The sequence below is a fragment of the Osmerus eperlanus genome, chromosome 16, assembly GCF_963692335.1.
Source record: "Osmerus eperlanus chromosome 16, fOsmEpe2.1, whole genome shotgun sequence".
Classification (NCBI taxonomy): Eukaryota; Metazoa; Chordata; class Actinopteri; order Osmeriformes; family Osmeridae; genus Osmerus; species Osmerus eperlanus.
Window position 1 is genome coordinate 6,616,719 of NC_085033.1, and position 19,096 is coordinate 6,635,814.

Consider the following 19,096-nt stretch of genomic DNA (forward strand, 5'->3'; position numbering starts at 1 on the left):
GCTAGCATTTCTGATGAAAAGCGGGTTTATATTCCTCTCCCAATCCTATAGCATCCTCCCAGCATCCCGCAGCATCAGGACCACTTTGCTGTCATTTCGTGATGTACCGGTAGGGGTCGCCGCTTACAATATTACCATACGCAAAGCAAGATGGCGTAGTTTCACACTCAGAATTTAAGCCTTATTATTTAGTTTTGACAGTCGATATGATTTGGACTATGCAATAATATAATTCCATTGTATGTCCCAAAAAATATTGAACCCACTTAATGCTTATCTTGTTGTGTTTGAGTTTTCAAGTGAAAGTTACTCTTTTCTTATGTCATCTCTTTATTGTCTTTATTTCCTTTGGATTCTTAAAAGATAGGCATATGAGAATACGTATTCACTGAAAGGCATTGGCATGCCTATATAGCTTAAATGGAAAAGTATAGAACTATATTCAATCACAAACCTCACCGTACCTTAGAATGGTTCACGGTTATTAATAGTTGAAAAAAAAAAAAGACTTCAAAATCATTTCAAAATTGGCCTACCGTGTTGGAAATGACAAAAGAATAGATGTTCATGAGGACCTTACACAACAAGGGTCTGACTATTCAGAATGCAAATTGACAGTTTCATTTGTCATGCTGTTTCAATCAAGGTTTTTTTCAAACGTTTCTCTATTAATTTTCAATCTTACCAATTGTTATCTTTGCCTCCAGGGCGACAAGTTGTTTTGGCAGGACTAAATCATAACAGGTTGGAGCCTAGTCTTATTGAAAATATATGCAGTCTTTTATTGTGCAACATTTATAATTTCTCCAATGATGTGACTGAATGCTCTGTTTTATATAAACAGTGTGTTGGGACTTCTGTTACATCACAGGGCCATTCTAGCAGCCTCAAGTTCACATAGCAGATCCTGTGTGGCTCAGTGGGAGAATAGGCCTGAGGCAAGCTACCTGTGTGTGTGTGTGTGTGTGTGTGTGTGTGTGTGTGTGTGTGTGCGTGTGTAAGAGAGGGAGGCAGGGAAAAAAAGGAGGGAGAGAGAACTAGTGAGATTCCAGAGTGAAGCCTGAGTTTGGTTAAACACTGCGACATGCAGCATCAACCTTTCACGCCAGTTTGGGTTGGCAATCTGGGGGGAAATGTCAATGTGGACTCTGATCATGACCAGACTTGAGCCACGAGGTGTACGATAACACACACACACACTGAAGATACACACAAGACTAGCTTTGTGGTCCGACAAAAATCGAATGTGGAAAACAATTCATTAGTGTTGCGAAAATGTGTTTGTCAGACTTGCTGCATTGTTGTACTATTACACCTAACTTGGTATATCATTAGCTGATCCAACAAACATTGTGCATTTCAGTGAGTCTATGAGAATTCAGCTGTGGACCATAATTTGCTCGTAATTGCTCTGGGACAGTGTGGAATACATAATTACATATTTTACTGTAATTTAACAAGGGTCTAAACCAGCTTTCACTAACTTTCTTGCTAGCAGACTGCAGACTGATGACTTGCATTGGAGATTTGTAGAGACACATTGAATGCAGATTTGTTTTCTAGCATCAGCTAATAAGATGCCAAGAATTGGGTATTGCTGATGGGTTGCACTATAGAAAGTCAATGCATGCAAGATATGTTAATCCAAGTATGAACTATGTATATACTTAGGTTGAGTGAACTAGGCATTATATCTATGTTTAAACCTTGAGATTGGATGTTTGATTACCTTTGACAGATAAGACTTCCTCTATTCAGCCACCTGCAAACAGATTTTACCAAATTAAGGTGAACAGAATGTGCAACAATGCAGAAAGACCGACAGAGAATGAATGCATTCATTACAATGTAACACCATCCACTCCGTAGTGACAAAACAGTCCAATGTTTTAGTTGGATATAATATATATTTATTCTTCCACTGAGTTGAGGCCACAAACACTGTGACATATAAAACGAAAAAAGAAAAAAAACTCCTCAGATCCCTCATGAACACATTATCTGTGTCACCTTTCAACCCTCTTCTCTCGAATGCTCCCTTCCACCTGCTCTTTACAGCGCTGCCAACGCAATGGAGGTGATTAATGACAGAGCGATGACCAGGTATCCGGAGCGGTACACTTCCGGGATCTTGAAGCCCTTTCCGACATCCCAGAACTGACAGAAAGTCAGACACAGAAGGAGAAAACAAGGAATAAAGAATCAAGAATGCTTACATCCTACTCCCAACTTCATAGATGTAACATATTTAACAGGACTACAAACAAATGTGACATGCATTTTTTTTATTCTACCTAAATGTAATCTATAAAACAGCCCCACCACCACCAAAAAAGTAGCCATGTTTGACAAGACAACATAATGCACTGTGTATGCACGAGGTCGAACTGGGTCAGACAGGACGTACCAGATGGCGGATGCCATTGTACGTGTGGAAGGCCACGGGGAAGGCCAGGCCAAACTTGGCAAAGGTGATCAGCTGAGGCCCGAACGAGAAGGAGTGGATGAGGTCCAGGTAGTGTGGGTAGTCACCAGGCAACACCAGCGCGGCCAGAGCAAACGCTGAGATCCCTGAGCGAGCGAGAGCAGTGGGACAGAGAGAGGGAGTGGGGAGCGGGACAGAACAAAGGAGGGAAGAAGAAACTTTTATTTGTTATGCAGGAAGCGGTGACACTGGGAACACACACATGCATGCTCCACCGATTAACATTTTCCTCTGCATTTTCCCATCTCGTTGTCCTTCCTTCGAGGGCAGCCAGGAGCAGTTATCAGCCACATCAAGGCGACCGGGGGGCCAAGTCCAAGTGCTCACCTCATGCCTGACCAGGAACATGGGCAGGAGAGCAATCTGTTCTGCATATTCTTATTGGGGTTCTCTTTGCGGAGGAACTCGTGTGAGCACGGGGAGAACATGAAAACTCCACACAGAAAGAACCAGAAGATAGCCCACCTGAGCGCCGAACAGTACCCCAAGCGAGAGAATAATGTCTGGGAAAATCATTCCTATCGGTCTACAGACAACAGCGTAGCATGGGGACTAGGGGTGGGCGGTATACCGGTATGAACGCGAATACCGGTATTGCGTTGTGCCATGATATGGATTTTGCCATATCATGGATATCACGATATATTAATGAATGTATTAAGTAAAGCTTTTCTGTTTGGTAGAAAATATAAGTCAAGTGATACTGCCTAGTGGGCTAGTTCAAATTTGTATCTTTTATTACAAAAAAAACATGCAGCATTGACGCTGCACGCATTGTGCCAGCCAATGAAAGTCAACAAACAAGCTAGCCCAACTCCAGAGGAAGCAAACATTCATGAGTAAACTGCTTTTGTTGGAAAGTGTAAGAAAGCGTTAATGATGTCTGAAAATAACGCCAGTGGGGTTGATTTGTCGGACGAAGAATTGGTAAAAAAAATGGGGCCTCTTCTGTCGTTTGGAAATGGTTTCAAGTTATCCGACATCGACCAACAGTAGCCTACTCTGTAAGTTGTGTCGTCGAATTGTGCTAGCCAAAGGTGGAAACCCTAGCAATCTTTTTCACCACCTGAAAGCCATGCATGTGCGCAAAAATGAATCTACCAGAATGCGTTTGACAAATCCAATGCCAGGTTGGTTAGAATTGTGAAATGTTTATTGTAGGCACACAGAATCGAGTATTCAGCCATGTAATAATTGTTTATAGCTCGAGCTAACTCACTACGAATATTTAACAGAGTTTTCTTGCGAACCCATAAACGTAGGCTACGGTTGAACGCGTAGGCTACTGAGAAGTCGCTCTTCCGTGGCAATTAAACCCTGCAAAATTCAACTCATGTGACACACTGGAGTTACCCAATTCAAATCCGTCCGAGTGCAGTAGATTAGCTGCTGCATTGCGGATTGCATTGTCATGACATTTTAAGAACATTGATATATACCGATACCGTCAGTGCTTACGTATTATACCGTGATAAACATTTTAGGCCATATCGCCCAGCCCTAATGGGGACCCCATTACAGCCCATCATGTTCATTTCCACAACAATGTTCCCAGGCCACCTTGTAATTGTCCATAAGTGGTCTTAAAGAGTCCAATCATCCTGTCAATTGCAATGTTGCACAAAAGGTCTTACCTCCACTGAGTCCAACCCCTGTGCCTCTGAATGTGATTGACATCACCATGGGGACCGACCACCTGGAAGAAACGATGACGGAACACACAGCCATGAAATGTACAGGTACACACAGCATTCGTGGTTTAGCCCTAAGGCAAGGATTGCTACCAGGCTACAACTAACTGACCATGTCTACTCAGAGTCTAGCAACATTCTAGAACCAACACAGATGAGAGGCACATCTGAAATGGTGCAAGCTTAATCTCATGAGCCAATCTACAAGCCCAAACACACACACACACACACACATATACCCATGCACACATACTTGTAGATGGTGAGATGGGGGGACATGGGTCTGTTTAGCCTGTTGTTTTTGGCCCAAAACTTGTTCATCTCCTCTTTAGCAGTGGTTCCCATTGGAACTGAACTAAGATGCGGAAAGAGTAAAGGTTAGTTTCTACAAGAAAGGTTGTTACTTGTAGATTTCATATGAGGTGATATTATAGACAGAGGAGCAAGCACACAGGACTTCTTTCAAATTAAGTATCTTTATATATCTAATTTTCCATACATTTTTCATGTCACAGAAACACAACTCACTGTCTGTAGAGAACTCCATACTGAGAACGAGATGAGCAAACGCCTTGTCGGGCCAACATTCTATGGAGAAAGGCACAAATCAGTACGTCCTAAAATAATCGAAAGCGAAACCGTAGAGTCAAAGATCATGTTCATGGACCGAGTGTCCTTCCTGTCTGTCTCGGTAAACCATAGTAATGAATTTAAATGTTGCTTATTTTCAGATGGCAAAATCATTGAAGAACACACTGGAGACATTCCCTGGCTATGTTTTGTTCGTGTGTTAGTCCGCACAATGAAGTGAAACATTTGGCACGGTTTGGACTTTTGAAACGGACGTTTTCTATGTACTAAATACGTTGCCATAAGTGTCACATAAATGTTACAGCTTGGTACACTATTTACAGGAGGTGTCACATTGTGCAGCTGCTCGAAGATCAATATTGCTCGAGTAGTGCACTAGCAAGCTAGCCAGTCGTAACGTCGTTTGTACGCTAGCATGCCATGACCTACCCTAGTTAGCTAAAATGTTGATGATGACAGTGAGGTTATTCTTTTGTTTCCTGCGTATATTTAATAATGATGTCATATACGTATACAATGTGAAGAGTAACATGCTTCCCTATAAAAAGATACACTGAGAAAACAATGTTTACATCGCCATATTTTAAGAAGTAGAATAGGATAGATGGACTGACCTTAGAAGCAACGCCATTTTTTTCACCATTGAACGGATGTGACGTGACGGATGTTGTTATACACAAAATATTTCAACCCAAATGCCCTTTAAGAAGGTCAAACAAAAATAAATAAATATAAATACATACATATATAGATACATCATTTTAGAAGGGCAAACTGCTGTAAAGTGTCGTAAAATTGTAATCGGACGTGATAGTATTATACGGATAACTACAAGAGAAAGCAGTTGGATTGTGAAACAGTGTTACAGTCTATGGTTAATAAAACCAGACGTGGTGAAAGTATCGAGTTCAAGGTAAACCCAGACAAAATATTATAAGACGTTTGTCAATAAAAATCTGTTTGTTTTCTGGGATCTAATGTAAATGCAGAAAGTAGGCAAATAAATACTAGGTTGGCCTAATAAGTAACGCCACTGATGAATAGGGTTCTCACTGTAGCATTTTACATTTGATTAGATATTTATCATTCAAGACAAACCTATAAAAGTAGACTGAGCAGGATGTTGATTCAGTTGCATTTTAATTTCAGGTTTATTTAAAATAAATGTTGTGTAACTCAAATAATTGAATCTCAATGTTGCATTGAATTTCAGGTTAATTGCACATGTACAAACTTTTGTTAATTGGTTAAAAAATACAAAGCTATAGCTTAAAATTCTTAAGTTTTGCTCTTTATTTTATGTTCACATTAAGGGCAGTTCACTCTTCCCCAATCACCTTTCATCGTAACCATCATCATTGCAATTCCTGAGAGAAATTAACAAATGAAACCAAACTCTATTTGGAATAGATTTTATTGGAACATTTCACTTGCTGATGTCGACACAACTTGAGGTACATTAATATTCCACTGCATCATGCAAAAGTCCTTCTGCTTGACACTGGAAAATTCTAAAATATCAATCACTATCAAAAGCTTATTTGCAGCAGCATTCTGTAGAATAATCAGAGTCTACCGATCCATGCAACAGTAAACTTCAACATTTGACTGACAGACACACTCAGACTCTTGGTCTTCCTCTCCCGCTCTCTCACTCACACACACACACAAAAAACACATTCACAGAGACAATCACATACAAACTGACATTTTTTGAATGTTAATAATATGTCTCCAGTTCCACCCATCCTACAAAAGAAAGAAGGGAAAAAAAATTATACAAATCAGAAATGTCATTTTCAAAGCATTGCATCTCTTATATCATTTATTATTATTATTAAATTTCTTCATTTCCATTCAAAACCATTTCCCACTCTGATTTACATTTTAGTCATTTAGCAGACGCTCTTATCCAGAGCGACTAAAATGACTAAATGTAAATGATTACATACACATTTCTCTGATTAGCAAGAACAATTAAGTGTGGCAATGAATTGTCTTTCTGAATCTCTCTCTATCTTAGATGTTTCAAACTCAATAAGCATCTCTCTGTGTCCATCCATCTCATGTGACTGGAGGTCAACATGATGTACCCACCTCCAGGGCATCTACGAATAATTAATTTCCGTATCTCGTCATAGATGAAGATGAGCAGACTATACGGGAAGGCACAGAACCACCATGAGACCCTGTGGGAGAGAGAGACAGAGAGAGAGAGAGACAGAGAGAGACAGAGAGAGAGACAGACGGAGAGAGAGACAGACGGAGAGAGTGAGAGAGAGACACAGACGGAGAGAGTGAGAGAAAGAGAGGGAGACAGACAGAGAGAGAGAGAAAGAGAGAGAGAGAGAGAGAGAGACAGACAGACGGAGAGAGTGAGAGAGATAAATGTAGAGAAAACAATATCTGTTAAAGAGCCAAGGGTAAAGTCAAAGAAGTGTGTCTGGTAAGGATGGAGGTGTGCGACTCTTACTTCAGTGGGTACATGCGCAGGGCAATGTCCATCCCCGGGCAATAGGACAGGAAGGCAGCCAGGGCCGTCTCAGCAAACAGGCCAAATATCAGGATACGGTTACTGGTGAAAAGAGAGAACAGAAAGATAAGGAGATAAACATCCCACCTGTCAATACTATATCTTTTTTTTTTTTTTAAGTATAATTTATCATCTTCTCGGTCTTACTTCATTCCCTGCTGGAAGACCGAGTTCCTCCTGGTCTTGCAGATGACAAGGTCAGCCCACTGCACAACCACGATACTGACGAAGAAAGATGTATGGCAGGTGAACTCGACGATCTTCCTCTGCTCGTAGGTCTGCGAGAGGGAAACACCATCTAAACATTCAGAACGATTCACCAACTTTGGAGTCGGGTCTGTGCGTGTTCCCCAGTGTGCGCACCCTGGATGTCTCTTTGCAGAAGCTGATGAGCATGGACGTTTGTGTTTCATAGGAGTCTGTGCTTTGTTTTTCTGTGTGTGTGTTTGTGTGTTCCGACAACCCCCTCTCTCTCACCCATTGCTGTCCGTAGGTGTCCTCTAGGTCGTTGACAACACGGCTGTCCCAGTTCAGACGGATTCCCAGCAGTGTTTGTGGGAGGAAGCCATTTTCAGCCAAGATCACAAAGTAAGTGAAGAACCCAGCCAGAGCCTGAATCATACCTGTACACACAGACACAATTGCTTTCATTTTGCACCGTGTTATCGTGTTTCACACATGATACGTTCCAGGAAAGATTTCAATTTCCTTCCTGCTTTCAAAAAGAATGACTCTGTGTAACTTACGCTGGTTGAGCATAATACTTCAAACACTGTGAGTTTAATGCCCGCAGGAACCATGATATGAAAATGGTTACCTCACATTGCATCACAAGTCCACGAGTATGCATGGGGTTTTGTGTACAACTGTGTTTACATACGAGTTTTCCACCATTTCAGATACACTGTGTATGTGTGTGTGTGTTTCTGTGTGTGTACTTTAGTTGATGTCTGTGTATGGTAGATTCTGACCTATCTGGCCATAGGCCATACTGATGAGTCTCTCATTCACCAGCTTGTCCGTCTTCGGATTCCTGGGCTGACGCTTCATGATGTCACTCTCGGCTGTCTCGTAGGCCAAGGAAATAGCAGGAACCTGACAGGGAGAGAGATGAACAGATGAACCGAAAGGGTGGATAGAGTGAATCTTGTAATGAACAGCTCTATAAAAAAGCTTAAGGGAAGTGCGAGGGCAATATAGGTGACTTAAGGTAGGCCATTTGAGGGATTTCTACTGGATTTAAGATGGCGACTTAGCCCAGTATCAGCTCAGAGTACACAGTCAGCCACACACAAATCCAGTTTGCTTTTGGATTTATGGCCCTCCAGAATCAGAGCAATGGTGAATGAAAGATATGAGCTGCGGTGGAGAACAAGCTGTGTGAAGAGTGTGTTGTGTGTGTTCTACCCACTTCATCAGACTTCAGGGGGGAGGTCATGCTGCAAGTGCCAACATGGTGCCAACTTGGCGTGGTATATTATCAGACTACCTTTTATAGCTCAAAACCAGTGGTTAAAAAAACACCTCAAGAGTTGTTTTTATTTATTTATCAGGGTAGTGGATAAAATGACGATTGTCATTATTTAGAATTGCAGGAGCGTTTGATTTGTCGAATCAAATCTGATAGAAACGGATGAAATCAAATAAAAACCAAATGAAATCAAAGGACTCAAATAGAGCACATCCCTGATGCTCTGAAGTGTCAGACCCCAGACCGGAGAAGCAGCCAGACAAGACGGACTCACCATGTCTGTTCCCAGGTCAATGCACAGGATGGTGACAGTGCCCAGAGGAAGAGGAATGCTGGCCAGGATGAAGAGGAGGAAGGGTGTGATCTCTGGAATGTTACTGGTCAGGGTGTAGGCAATGGACTTTTTCAGGTTGTCAAAGATCAGACGACCTTATTGGTGAGGAAAACGTGGATGAATGGATGCAGGGAAGGAAGGAGAATAGTCAAACAAGTCTATTGTCCAAGATTCAACCGTGATATAAACCTACTGTAAGATGGAACTGACATCTTTGTCTGTTTGTGTCTCTTTTTCTCTATTACCTTCCTCAACTCCTGTGACAATAGAAGCAAAGTTGTCATCCAGAAGGATCATGTCAGCAGCTTGCTTGGAGACATCGGAACCTGCGATCCCCATGGCAACCCCAATGTCAGCCTTCTTCAGGGCTGGCGAGTCATTCACACCATCACCCGTCACAGCAACAATCGCTCCCTGGAAACATGGGACGAGAGAAAATTTTTAAGTAAGGGACAAAGAATGTGAAATAAGCCTTGAATATGCCTCGGCAAGATAAATTCTATGTTTTGGAGCTTTTAGGACACTTTGACCAAATTGGAATGCCTTTTGAAACACAATTGTCCTCAAAGGCAGCATGAATTTCAAATTCCTGAGTCATTCAGGTAGAGGGGGCATTATCAAACCTGTATGTATTCACACACACAAACGCACACACATGTCAAAACAAACACACGTCAACACAAACGCTCGTTTCACACGGTCCTACCTGTCTCTGGAAGCCCTCCACAATGATGAGTTTCTGCTGAGGTGAGGTGCGGGCAAACACTATCTCAGTATGGTTCCTGAGCAAGTCATCCAGGTACTCCACGCTCATGTCCTTCAGGTCCGACCCGTGCACAACACAGGCCTTGGCATCCCTGCGAGAGAGAGAGAGAGAGAGAGAGAGAGAGAGAGAGAGAGAGAGAGAGAGAGAGAGAGAGAGAGAGAGAGAGAGAGAGAGAGAAAGAAAGAAAAAAGAGGAAAAGACAGGTTGTTAAAAAGCGTCAGCATAATAGAGTGAAAGATAAAAAAGAAAAAAAAGAGAGAGTAAGCATGAGAGAAAAAAAGTGAGTCGGACAGTAGAATTTCAAGGATATGGATGGATGTGTCACACACACACAAACACACACAGACTGACACACCACCAACAAACCTGGGGTTGACTTGGCTCAGGGGGATGTTGAGCCTCTCAGCAATGTCCTCCACCGTCTCATTGCCCTCAGAGATGATCCCCACGCCCTTAGCAATGGCTTTGGCCGTGATTGGATGATCACCTGTCACCATGACCACCTGATGACGAAGGATACGAAGAACACATTAGAACCAATCACAAAACAACACTGTCTTCTTGTCCACACACACACACACAGACACACACACTTCGATTTGATATATTTGATACAACGCTGACCTGATCCGTTCTGTACTGACCCAGATATTTTCTTTTCATCTTTCCACATTGTCTTTGCCAGCACAGTTTCTGTGACTATAATGGATTCAAAACCAGGCCAGCACACCAAAGCTTGGCACAGCATTGTCTGGCTTGGTTCAGTTGTGCGGGAAACTATATTATATAATTCATCCATCTGTGCTGTTCATCGCATTGAAAAAAGACGTGTCGTTTCTAATGAGGGGTGTTTGGACGTGTTCATTGGTCAGTGCGTCAATTTAGCCAATCACCTTGATGCCAGCTGAGCGGCACTTTCCCACGGCGTCGGGCACGGCTGCGCGGGGGGGGTCGATCATGGATATCAAGCCCAGGAAGCACATGTTCTCAACGGGGAAGTTGACTTCATCACAGTCAAAGGTGAAGCCCCGTGGGAACTGGGAGGGGGGCAGGTTCAGGTGACAGAAGCCTGAAGGAGAGGCACACAGAGCTGTTTCAAAAACACATACTCAACCATATACCTGAACATTTCATTTTTCAAATGTTCATTAATGGTCATTAAAGTAAAAAATATATATTCTAAAAAGTTATGGGGGGGGGTTGTTGTTGTTTCCAGAATAGAAGAAAATACATTAATTTGAGACAGCACACACACACACAATCAGGCGCTGATTCAAGTGTTAAATGAGGCTCGCCACCAGACAAACTCAGATTTCAAACCAGACTGGGAGCAAGGGGTCAAGGAAACCAGTTCTTTGTGCACAGAATGTACCCAGAACTCTCTCTCCCAGTCCTCCTAGTTCCATGTACGCGCTCTGGAAGGCATCTTTCCAGTCATCATCCATAGGATGATCTTCTCCTTGGATCATAATACTGCTACACCTGAGTTTGAAAAAACACAATTTTGTCTCAATGAGGACATTACCCTTCCCCGACAGTGAGACACTGAATGTATGTGTATTGGATCATATTGAGATACGCGCAGTTCATGATATTCATATTATTGAGTTGAGGAAATACCTGTCTAATATCCTCTCAGGTGCTCCTTTCATCACCAGCAGATGGCTGGAAGGGTTGTCCTTCACCTCGTGAATTGAAAGCTTCCACAAACATCCAAGGAGTTCATCAATAACCATTACAGCAATTACACAGCAAACACACAGAACAGACAGTGAATGGGCATCCATCTTTGCCAAGGCTAACGATTGACGAGGACCCTTTTCCTCGTGTCTACAATGCATCCGACACACATACAGTACTTTGAAAGAGACATAGTTCATAAGGCACGTCTCTGCTGTTGGCAGGAGATCACATCAGGGGGAGTCAGGAGGAGGGTCAGAAGCAGGTACCTGGTACTTGTTGGTGGAGTTGAAGGGGATCTCTCCTACTTTGGGGTTTTGCAGCCTCATCTCGCGCACGCTCCCACAGCACAGCTCGATGCACTTGAGAAGAGCTGACTCAGAGGCGTCTCCTGCCGTGTCCCTCTACGACATACAGAACACAGCAGGGCTCTGGACAGTCTAGACCGCAACTTGGTGGAGGAGGGGTTTAAGTATGCGCATCCAATTGTAATGGTTAAAATATAGAGACGTATCTATGGGATGTATCGAATTATCTATGGTGTATACAGTATATGGTTTAGAACCAGCTGTTGAGAGATGGTCTGGTGCATGTATGTGTGGACACGTGCCTTCGTGTGCATGTTGTGAGGATGTGTGTGTGGATATGTGTGTGTGAGCCTGCGAGAGAAAGAATACCCTCAGGATCTGGGTGTGCTCCTGGCCAGCTTTGAACTCAGCCCGGTTGCAGAGCGCCGCCACTCGGGCCAGAGCCACCCAGGTGGCCGAGCTCTTGTTGAACGTGGCCCCTGCGAGGGAAAGCTACAGCTTTACACTTCCACCGTGTGACCGGGTTGTTGTGACTTTATTTTCTCAGGTTGTCCAAAATAGAAGGCAAGACTTGCTTAGGTGGTAATCTGACACTATTACTAACACTATTCCAGTTCATTCCATTTGACAGAAGTGCTGAAATTGCTTTTTAACTGTTGACAAATGTCTTCATAAATTCTTACTATAAAAATCCCCCTCTTGCCCTTAAAATAACATCCATAACAGCAACAACTCAAATTCCAGTCAACGCTATTAACCCTTTACTAATGAAGGCCCGCCACCTAGCGCACGCAGATGGTAAAGCGAGCCGGTGGCATCGGCTCGTACGACTGAGATTTCAAGTCAGACAGACAGATGACGCAGACGGCCGGTCTCACCAGACTGGTCCTCGGTGGTGTCGGCCTCGTGGATCATGTTGTCGAACCACATGTGGGCCACGGTCATCCTGTTCTGGGTCAGGGTGCCCGTCTTGTCGGAGCAGATGGTGGAGGTGGAGCCCAGGGTCTCCACGGCCTCCAGGTTCTTCACCAGGCAGTTCTTCTTGGCCATACGCTTGGCGGTCAGGGTCAGACACACCTGCGAGAGCGAGGGGGAGGGGAGCAGCAGAGGGTGGTGTGTGTATGTGTGAGAGAGAGAGAGAGAGAGAGAGAGAGAGAGAGAGAGAGAGAGAGAGAGAGAGAGAGAGAGAGAGAGAGAGAGAGAGAGAGAGAGAGAGAGAGAGAGAGAAAGGGGAGGATGTGGAAAAGGGAATACGAGACATAAACATATGCTCCATATGCTGCATCTATTAAAAACATACTGTAGCTACCAAGGAGAGAAGGTCGAATATAGTCTGACAGAATGAGGAACAAAAGTGCATGCACACAAACATACTCGCACGCACACACACGCACAGTGCCACGCTCACACAGATAACAGAGACATTCAGTCCAACGCTTGCTCACTCGCACGCATGCGAGCCAATACTCACAAATAAAGAACCAATTCACAAACAGACACACATTACCGTGACTGTAGCCAGCAAACCCTCTGGCACATTGGCCACGATGATGCCGATGAGGAAGATGACGGCCTCCAGCCAACCATAGCCCAAGACGATGGCCAGGATGAAGAAGGACACGCCCAGGAAGACGGCCACGCCCGTGATGAGGTGGATGAAGTGCTCGATCTCCATGTTGATGGGGGTCTGGCCCCCCTCCAGCCCGGATGCCAGCGTGGCGATGCGGCCCATGACGGTGCGATCGCCCGTGGCAATCACAATACCGTGAGCCGTGCCTGGAGGCAAGAAGGGTGCGGGGGGGGAGATGGTAAGATAGCTCGGTGCACAGTCCGATGGACGGATGAAAACATGGACAAAGAAAATCAACAGAGGATCGTGTCGATAGAGGCATTGATGTGCACAGTATCGATGGTGAGGGAGAACGAGCAAGGAGAGGGGGAAGAGAGAGGGTGGAGCGGGGGGGGGGGGGGGACGTGGCCTGAGCTGACCTTCCACACAGTTGGTGGAGAAGAAGCATATGTTCTTGGTCTCCAGGGGGTTGTCATGGGTGAACTCCGGCGAGCGGCTCTGGGGCTCCGACTCCCCTGTTAGGGAGGAGTTGTCCACCTTCACACAGACAGCAGCGGAAGAGAGGGAGACAGTGAGAGACATGGAGGTAGGAGGTGGAATGTCTTTTTAGAGTCTAAAATCTGGTAACCACAACCATGATTTTTTTTTTTGCAACAGACAAAATAGGGGGACGAGGAAAAGAAGTAAAGATGGTTAGGAGATCGAGAGACGATCGAGAGAGGCGTAGAGAGAGAGAGGTGTAGAGAGAGAGAGGTGTAGAGAGAGAGGTGTAGAGAGAGAGAGGTGTGGAGAGAGAGGTGTAGAGAGAGAGAGGTGTAGAGAGAGAGAGAGGTGTAGAGAGAGAGAGGTGTAGAGAGAGAGAGGTGTAGAGACAGAGAGGTGTAGAGACAGAGAGGTGTAGAGAGAGAGAGGTGTAGAGAGAGAGAGGTGTAGAGAGAGAGAGAGGTGTAGAGAGAGAGAGAGGTGTAGAGAGAAAGAGGTGTAGAGAGAGAGAGAGGTGTAGAGAGAGAGAGGTGTAGAGAGAGAGAGGTGTAGAGAGAGAGAGGTGTAGAGAGAGAGAGCCCTCAGTGGTTTCTGTGCTCGTACCTTGCAGCCAGCGGCTGACACGACCCTCAGGTCGGCCGGGATGCGGTCTCCTCCCTTGATCTCCACCAGGTCTCCCTGCACCACCAGCTCAGCGTTGATCTGCATTTTCTCCCCCTCGCGGATCACCAGGGCTTGCTGACAGAGGGAGGGAAGGAGGTAAGGAGGAAGGGAGGGATGGAGGGAGGGAAGGAAGGAAGGAATGAGGAGAAGAGGGTATGGAGAGAGAACAAAATGAGGAAGAACAGGGAAAGGAAGAAAAGAGGGAAAACAGGAGAAAAAGCAAACGGATAATAAATATTGGGAGAAAGAGTGAAGAATAGAGAGGTATCAAAGAGAAAGAGAGAGAGAGACGGGAAGCGTAACAGCATGAAAGAGACAGGGAGGGAGAGAAAGAGAAAGGGAGAGAGAGAAAGAGAAAGGGAGAGAGAGAAAGAGAAAGGGAGAGAGAGAAAGAGAAAGGGAGAGAGTGAAAATGAGATTAACGAATTAGAGAATAAAAGCGCCTAAAGGGGATGAGAGGGAGCAAAGTTTTTATGCAAACACACACTGGCAATCCATAGTTAGCTCAAAGATTAGGAGTCTTGTGTGGTGTAAGCTTATTAGGATTCCTCCCAGGCATGAGTGAAACCACTCCAGGGACCGCACGTTGCTTCACGGAGCGCTGAGAAGATCCGGGGGAAAGTTTCCAGCTCACCTATGGTCTTCTACACTCTCGGAAAAATGTGTCTTCATCCCCTGTAACCTCTGAAAAAACCTTAAAGGAACCCTGTTTGGTTCCTGATGGAACCCGTCCTAGGTGATACTATTCTAGCTAGATCCCTTTTCAGTGAAATGGTTTCACCTAGGAATATAAATAGCTTTTAACAGTGTTTTCTTTCAAAGGGTTGTGCTAAAGTGAGAACTGTGTAACCTATTCTGTTGTTTGGTTGCATAGATTCTTCAGACTGTTTTGGCTGAGAAATTCCAAAAGTGGATTTATTTTTAGTGCATTTATAAAACAGAAGCCAAGAGCAGTGTGAAATTTAGTTGGACACATTTCCACGTACAGTATTCTTTCATGGACATTCACATGCAATGATTGCCAAACACGCAGCAAAAAGGATTCTCTCAGTAAAGTAACCAATAAAAAAATAAGTAGCTTGTCAAATCCAACAAATCCTATCCTAACTACCAAACAAACACCAACCACAGAAACCATAACGAATACTCTTCCCATTTCACCTTCAGACTAGCAAAACTATCTTACCTGAGGAACCATGTTTTTGAAGGAGTCCATGATCCGTGAGCTCTTCGCTTCTTGGTAGTAGGAGAAACAGCCAGTGATGATCACCACGGCAGACAACACCACCCCCAAGTACAACTGGAGCAGACAAAAAAGAAGGACAATGAAGACCATCAAGGCCTCAAACAATAGAATATATGATCCCTATCCCAATCTCAAGCATTGCGGTTCAAATGATCTAGTTATGTATTTTTTCTGAGCTATTTCAAGACTTCTGTAAAGAAATGTAGTATGTCCCAGTACCTAAACTACTCTGAAAGATCACATAAACTCAGCAGTAACTATATATCGGTAACAATGCTTTTAGTGAACTCCAGTCTGAACAACCCTGTGTATGATTCATTGTGTCACAGACGACTTCACATCACAGGAATTTGGGTTTGTAAGGAATTTTTGTGATAGTGAAGTATACGCGAAGATTGCCTAGACTGCACATAGCTGTTTAAGGTGACATTCTTTCCATGGTACGTATAACTGTGTAGATAAGTTTATCCAAACCAGCGTTCACGCAGCATGCATACTGTACAGATTGATCATGTGTGTGCAGTAGGAACTTCGCTAGAGGGATATAAGCACTCTCCGATATTGGCCCGTAGCCTACATGGTAACAGATAAAGCTGATATTCTCACGTTGTCATTGGCCGGCTCGTCCTCCGTGGCCACCTGGATACTGTAGGCGAGGAAGCAGAGCAGGGCACCGATCCAGAGGAGAACGGAGAAGCCGCCAAACAGCTGCCGACAGAACTTGACCCATTCGGGCGTGGTGGGGGGCGGGGTGAGAGCGTTGGGGCCGTCTCGTGCCAGGACCTCCAAGGCCTTGGCGTAGGTGAGACCCTGCGGGAAAGAGGAAGGGGAAAGCAAGTGTCAGTGTACCAGGGGTGGTTGGAGGACGATATAGGTGAACACTGTGCTGTGTACCATAGGGTTGCCTTGACCAAGACTTTTAAGCCTAAAAGCCTGACGTCATTGGAGTGATAAGCTGTCATCTTGGTCCAATGGCATGCACACGCTCGCGCCAAGTCTTGGACGAGGCTATCTTATCATTCAAGGTCCAACACCAGATTGGTGGAGTGGGTAGTCAGGCGTCTGTCCCTGGCATCCCAGAACTCATCAAGCCAACGCCAGGGAAATCACGTATCACAGTGGTGTTTTCACCTGATGATTGTACTAAATGCAATGTGTTCGAGAGAGATAAAGACTGAATGTGGGGTGGACAAGGAAATAAAACGAGAGGGAGAGTCCGTTTTTGTGTGTGCTTGCATGTGTTCGAGGGAGAACGAGAGAGAGAGAAATCGCAAAGAATTGAGCTCAAGCAAAGGGTAACAGTTGGTGGATATTCTGTACGTTGCGAGAAGGGGAATGATGTGTGGATATGATACTAGAGACTAGACTGGATGGTGTGAGGTGGTTTTACCCGATTTAAGTCCATTCCATATCGCTTCGACAGCTCGTCCAAGGAGACTTTGTGGTCATCCTGTAGGTGAATAACAACCATATTTAAATCGAATCAACTTGCATCAATACTTGTTAGCACTATTTAAAACTACTGTGGACCAGAAACAACTCCTCGCTCCTCTCTCTATTCAGTGCATGTGCCGTGTAGGGAAAATCATGATTCGAAAGAATGTGATAGGTAAAGGGTAAATTGTGAAAAGATTTGATAGGTGAAAGATAAATAGTGGAGCTCCAAGTCTATCAGGGGAGGTTTTTGCGAATGTCATGTTGTTTACATCAACCAACTCATTTACTCCAGATCTGTGGGAAAGGGTAGGTCTATTTCCAGGATGAAAAAAAATCTATTTCGCATAGAGAATGACCAGGCCTCGAACAGTCAGTTTTTCCTACCATGTCCACCTCCTTCTTCAGCTCAGCCAAATGCCTTTCCTTTTTCATCTTCTTCCCTTCATTTTCAGCACCGCTCTGGAAAGAGAGATTATGCCACACACCTTATGTCAGAGCACCATGCTCCGAATCCTGACAGTACATAGGGGTAGTTTGGAATAAGCAATGAGTCTCACACAAACAATCACATATAGATATAGTAATTTCCTTTGCAAACTGTACAACTGTGCATGCAACCAAAAGCAGCAGATATGCAACATAATCATTTGTGGTGAGATTTCTTTCTTGGTATTTGGGAGTGAAAATGAAATCTTGGAAAACGTCTTGGTGTTTGTGAGCGTGTGTGTGGGGATGTGAGTGTGTTTGTGTGGGTGTGCGGTTCAGTTTGGAAAAGTCACTGTGGGAAGAATCCAGCAGCATGGAAATCATCTGTCCCTGTCACTCTTTCTTCCTCAGCACGTGTGTGTGTGAGCGAGAGAGTGTGAGGGGGAGAAGGAATGTATGAGCGAGTTACTCGATGAAAAAGTAATCAAAAAGAGCTAAAGAGAGAGCAGAGAGCCTGTGGAGGGGCAGACATGTGGTTGGCATAGCAATTCTCTCAAATGTAAAAAGGAAAAAAGGAAAAAAAAAGAAAAAGAAAAAAAAAGATTATCTCCAAATCCTGCATAAAAGCCAAACTGAATGAGCTAGATAGAAAATACAACAGAAATGCTGTCCTTATAAAAATAAATAATTATGGGTTAAGTAGTTTAGGCTTAAACCTGTCCTCCAGTGTGACATATGTCTCAAGTGGCTCTACACCCCAGTTCACAGTGCTAGCTTCAGACTAACCAAAGAGCATAAGAGTATTTTTCCATGATGTGTGTCCATTCTGTAACTAGGGAGAAAAAAACTCCCTGAATGTAAAAAAATTAAAGAAATTAAAGTGTATCATAACATCATATGTAACCTGTACATTACATTAATCTGATAATCAAATCCTCTTATTTCTATCCACGTGTCCAAGTAAAGTACTCACCTCTCTCCCCATGATTGCTGACTCTTTGCAGTCCCTACGGTGAAATGGCCCTGACGAGACTTACACCAGGACAGCACTGCTCTGCTACACGTGTGGAAGGCACTGGTGGCTTTTTTTGGGAACACCCCCCTGCAACAAACACCTCCACACCACCCAACCCCCTCCACACCCTCCTCCATGCCTCTGACCCTTGTCAGGGTAACCTGACCCATCCCAACCCCCCCCCCCCCCCAGTCTGCGACAGAGGGTCAATGTGTACCTGCACCTGCTCCTGTTCCCCCCCCCCCCCCCCCCAACACACATTCAAACACAACACACACGAGAACCAAAACCTCAAAGAACACTTAGCCCCGCACAACCCCTCTCATACCACAACAAACCAACCACAAGTAAGATGCATGATTTACATGGATTAACATGTCAATCATTCAAGCACATA

At 44.3% G+C, this 19,096-nt stretch overlaps 2 protein-coding genes across 4 annotated transcripts in view; both read right to left on the reverse strand.

Moving 5' to 3' along the window:
- Window positions 1–18,807, reverse strand: part of atp1a2a (ATPase Na+/K+ transporting subunit alpha 2a) — a 99,440-nt gene extending 80,633 nt beyond the window's left edge. Inside the window, exons 1-24 of one of the 3 annotated variants that reach the window (XM_062482245.1) lie at window positions 18,658–18,807; window positions 17,643–17,717; window positions 17,212–17,271; window positions 16,428–16,631; window positions 15,762–15,875; window positions 14,516–14,650; window positions 13,849–13,966; window positions 13,367–13,635; window positions 12,738–12,936; window positions 12,229–12,338; window positions 11,821–11,955; window positions 11,492–11,571; window positions 11,244–11,353; window positions 10,765–10,940; window positions 10,238–10,374; window positions 9,812–9,962; window positions 9,351–9,519; window positions 9,046–9,200; window positions 8,272–8,395; window positions 7,778–7,923; window positions 7,448–7,578; window positions 7,241–7,342; window positions 6,865–6,956; window positions 6,467–6,516 (exon numbers count right to left, since the gene is read on the reverse strand). In XM_062482245.1, the coding sequence (XP_062338229.1) occupies window positions 6,488–6,516; window positions 6,865–6,956; window positions 7,241–7,342; window positions 7,448–7,578; window positions 7,778–7,923; window positions 8,272–8,395; window positions 9,046–9,200; window positions 9,351–9,519; window positions 9,812–9,962; window positions 10,238–10,374; window positions 10,765–10,940; window positions 11,244–11,353; window positions 11,492–11,571; window positions 11,821–11,955; window positions 12,229–12,338; window positions 12,738–12,936; window positions 13,367–13,635; window positions 13,849–13,966; window positions 14,516–14,650; window positions 15,762–15,875; window positions 16,428–16,631; window positions 17,212–17,271; window positions 17,643–17,717; window positions 18,658–18,669 (3,033 nt within the window). In that variant the 5' untranslated portion in view covers window positions 18,670–18,807 and the 3' untranslated portion in view covers window positions 6,467–6,487. Of the gene's footprint in view, window positions 1–6,163; window positions 6,517–6,864; window positions 6,957–7,240; window positions 7,343–7,447; window positions 7,579–7,777; window positions 7,924–8,271; window positions 8,396–9,045; window positions 9,201–9,350; window positions 9,520–9,811; window positions 9,963–10,237; window positions 10,375–10,764; window positions 10,941–11,243; window positions 11,354–11,491; window positions 11,572–11,820; window positions 11,956–12,228; window positions 12,339–12,737; window positions 12,937–13,366; window positions 13,636–13,848; window positions 13,967–14,515; window positions 14,651–15,761; window positions 15,876–16,427; window positions 16,632–17,211; window positions 17,272–17,642; window positions 17,718–18,657 lie in introns of those variants that run through there. The other 2 variants (XM_062482244.1, XM_062482243.1) reach the window with 2 other exon arrangements.
- On the reverse strand, window positions 1,896–5,465 carry sdhc (succinate dehydrogenase complex, subunit C, integral membrane protein). Its single transcript, XM_062482325.1, has 6 exons — window positions 5,382–5,465; window positions 4,705–4,764; window positions 4,430–4,531; window positions 4,120–4,181; window positions 2,408–2,571; window positions 1,896–2,157 (listed from the first exon to the last, which is right to left on the reverse strand). Exons 1-6 carry the CDS (start codon window positions 5,408–5,410, stop codon window positions 2,053–2,055), a joined length of 522 nt encoding a protein of 173 aa, XP_062338309.1. The 5' UTR covers window positions 5,411–5,465; the 3' UTR covers window positions 1,896–2,052.
- Window positions 18,808–19,096: the final 289 nt, after the last annotated feature.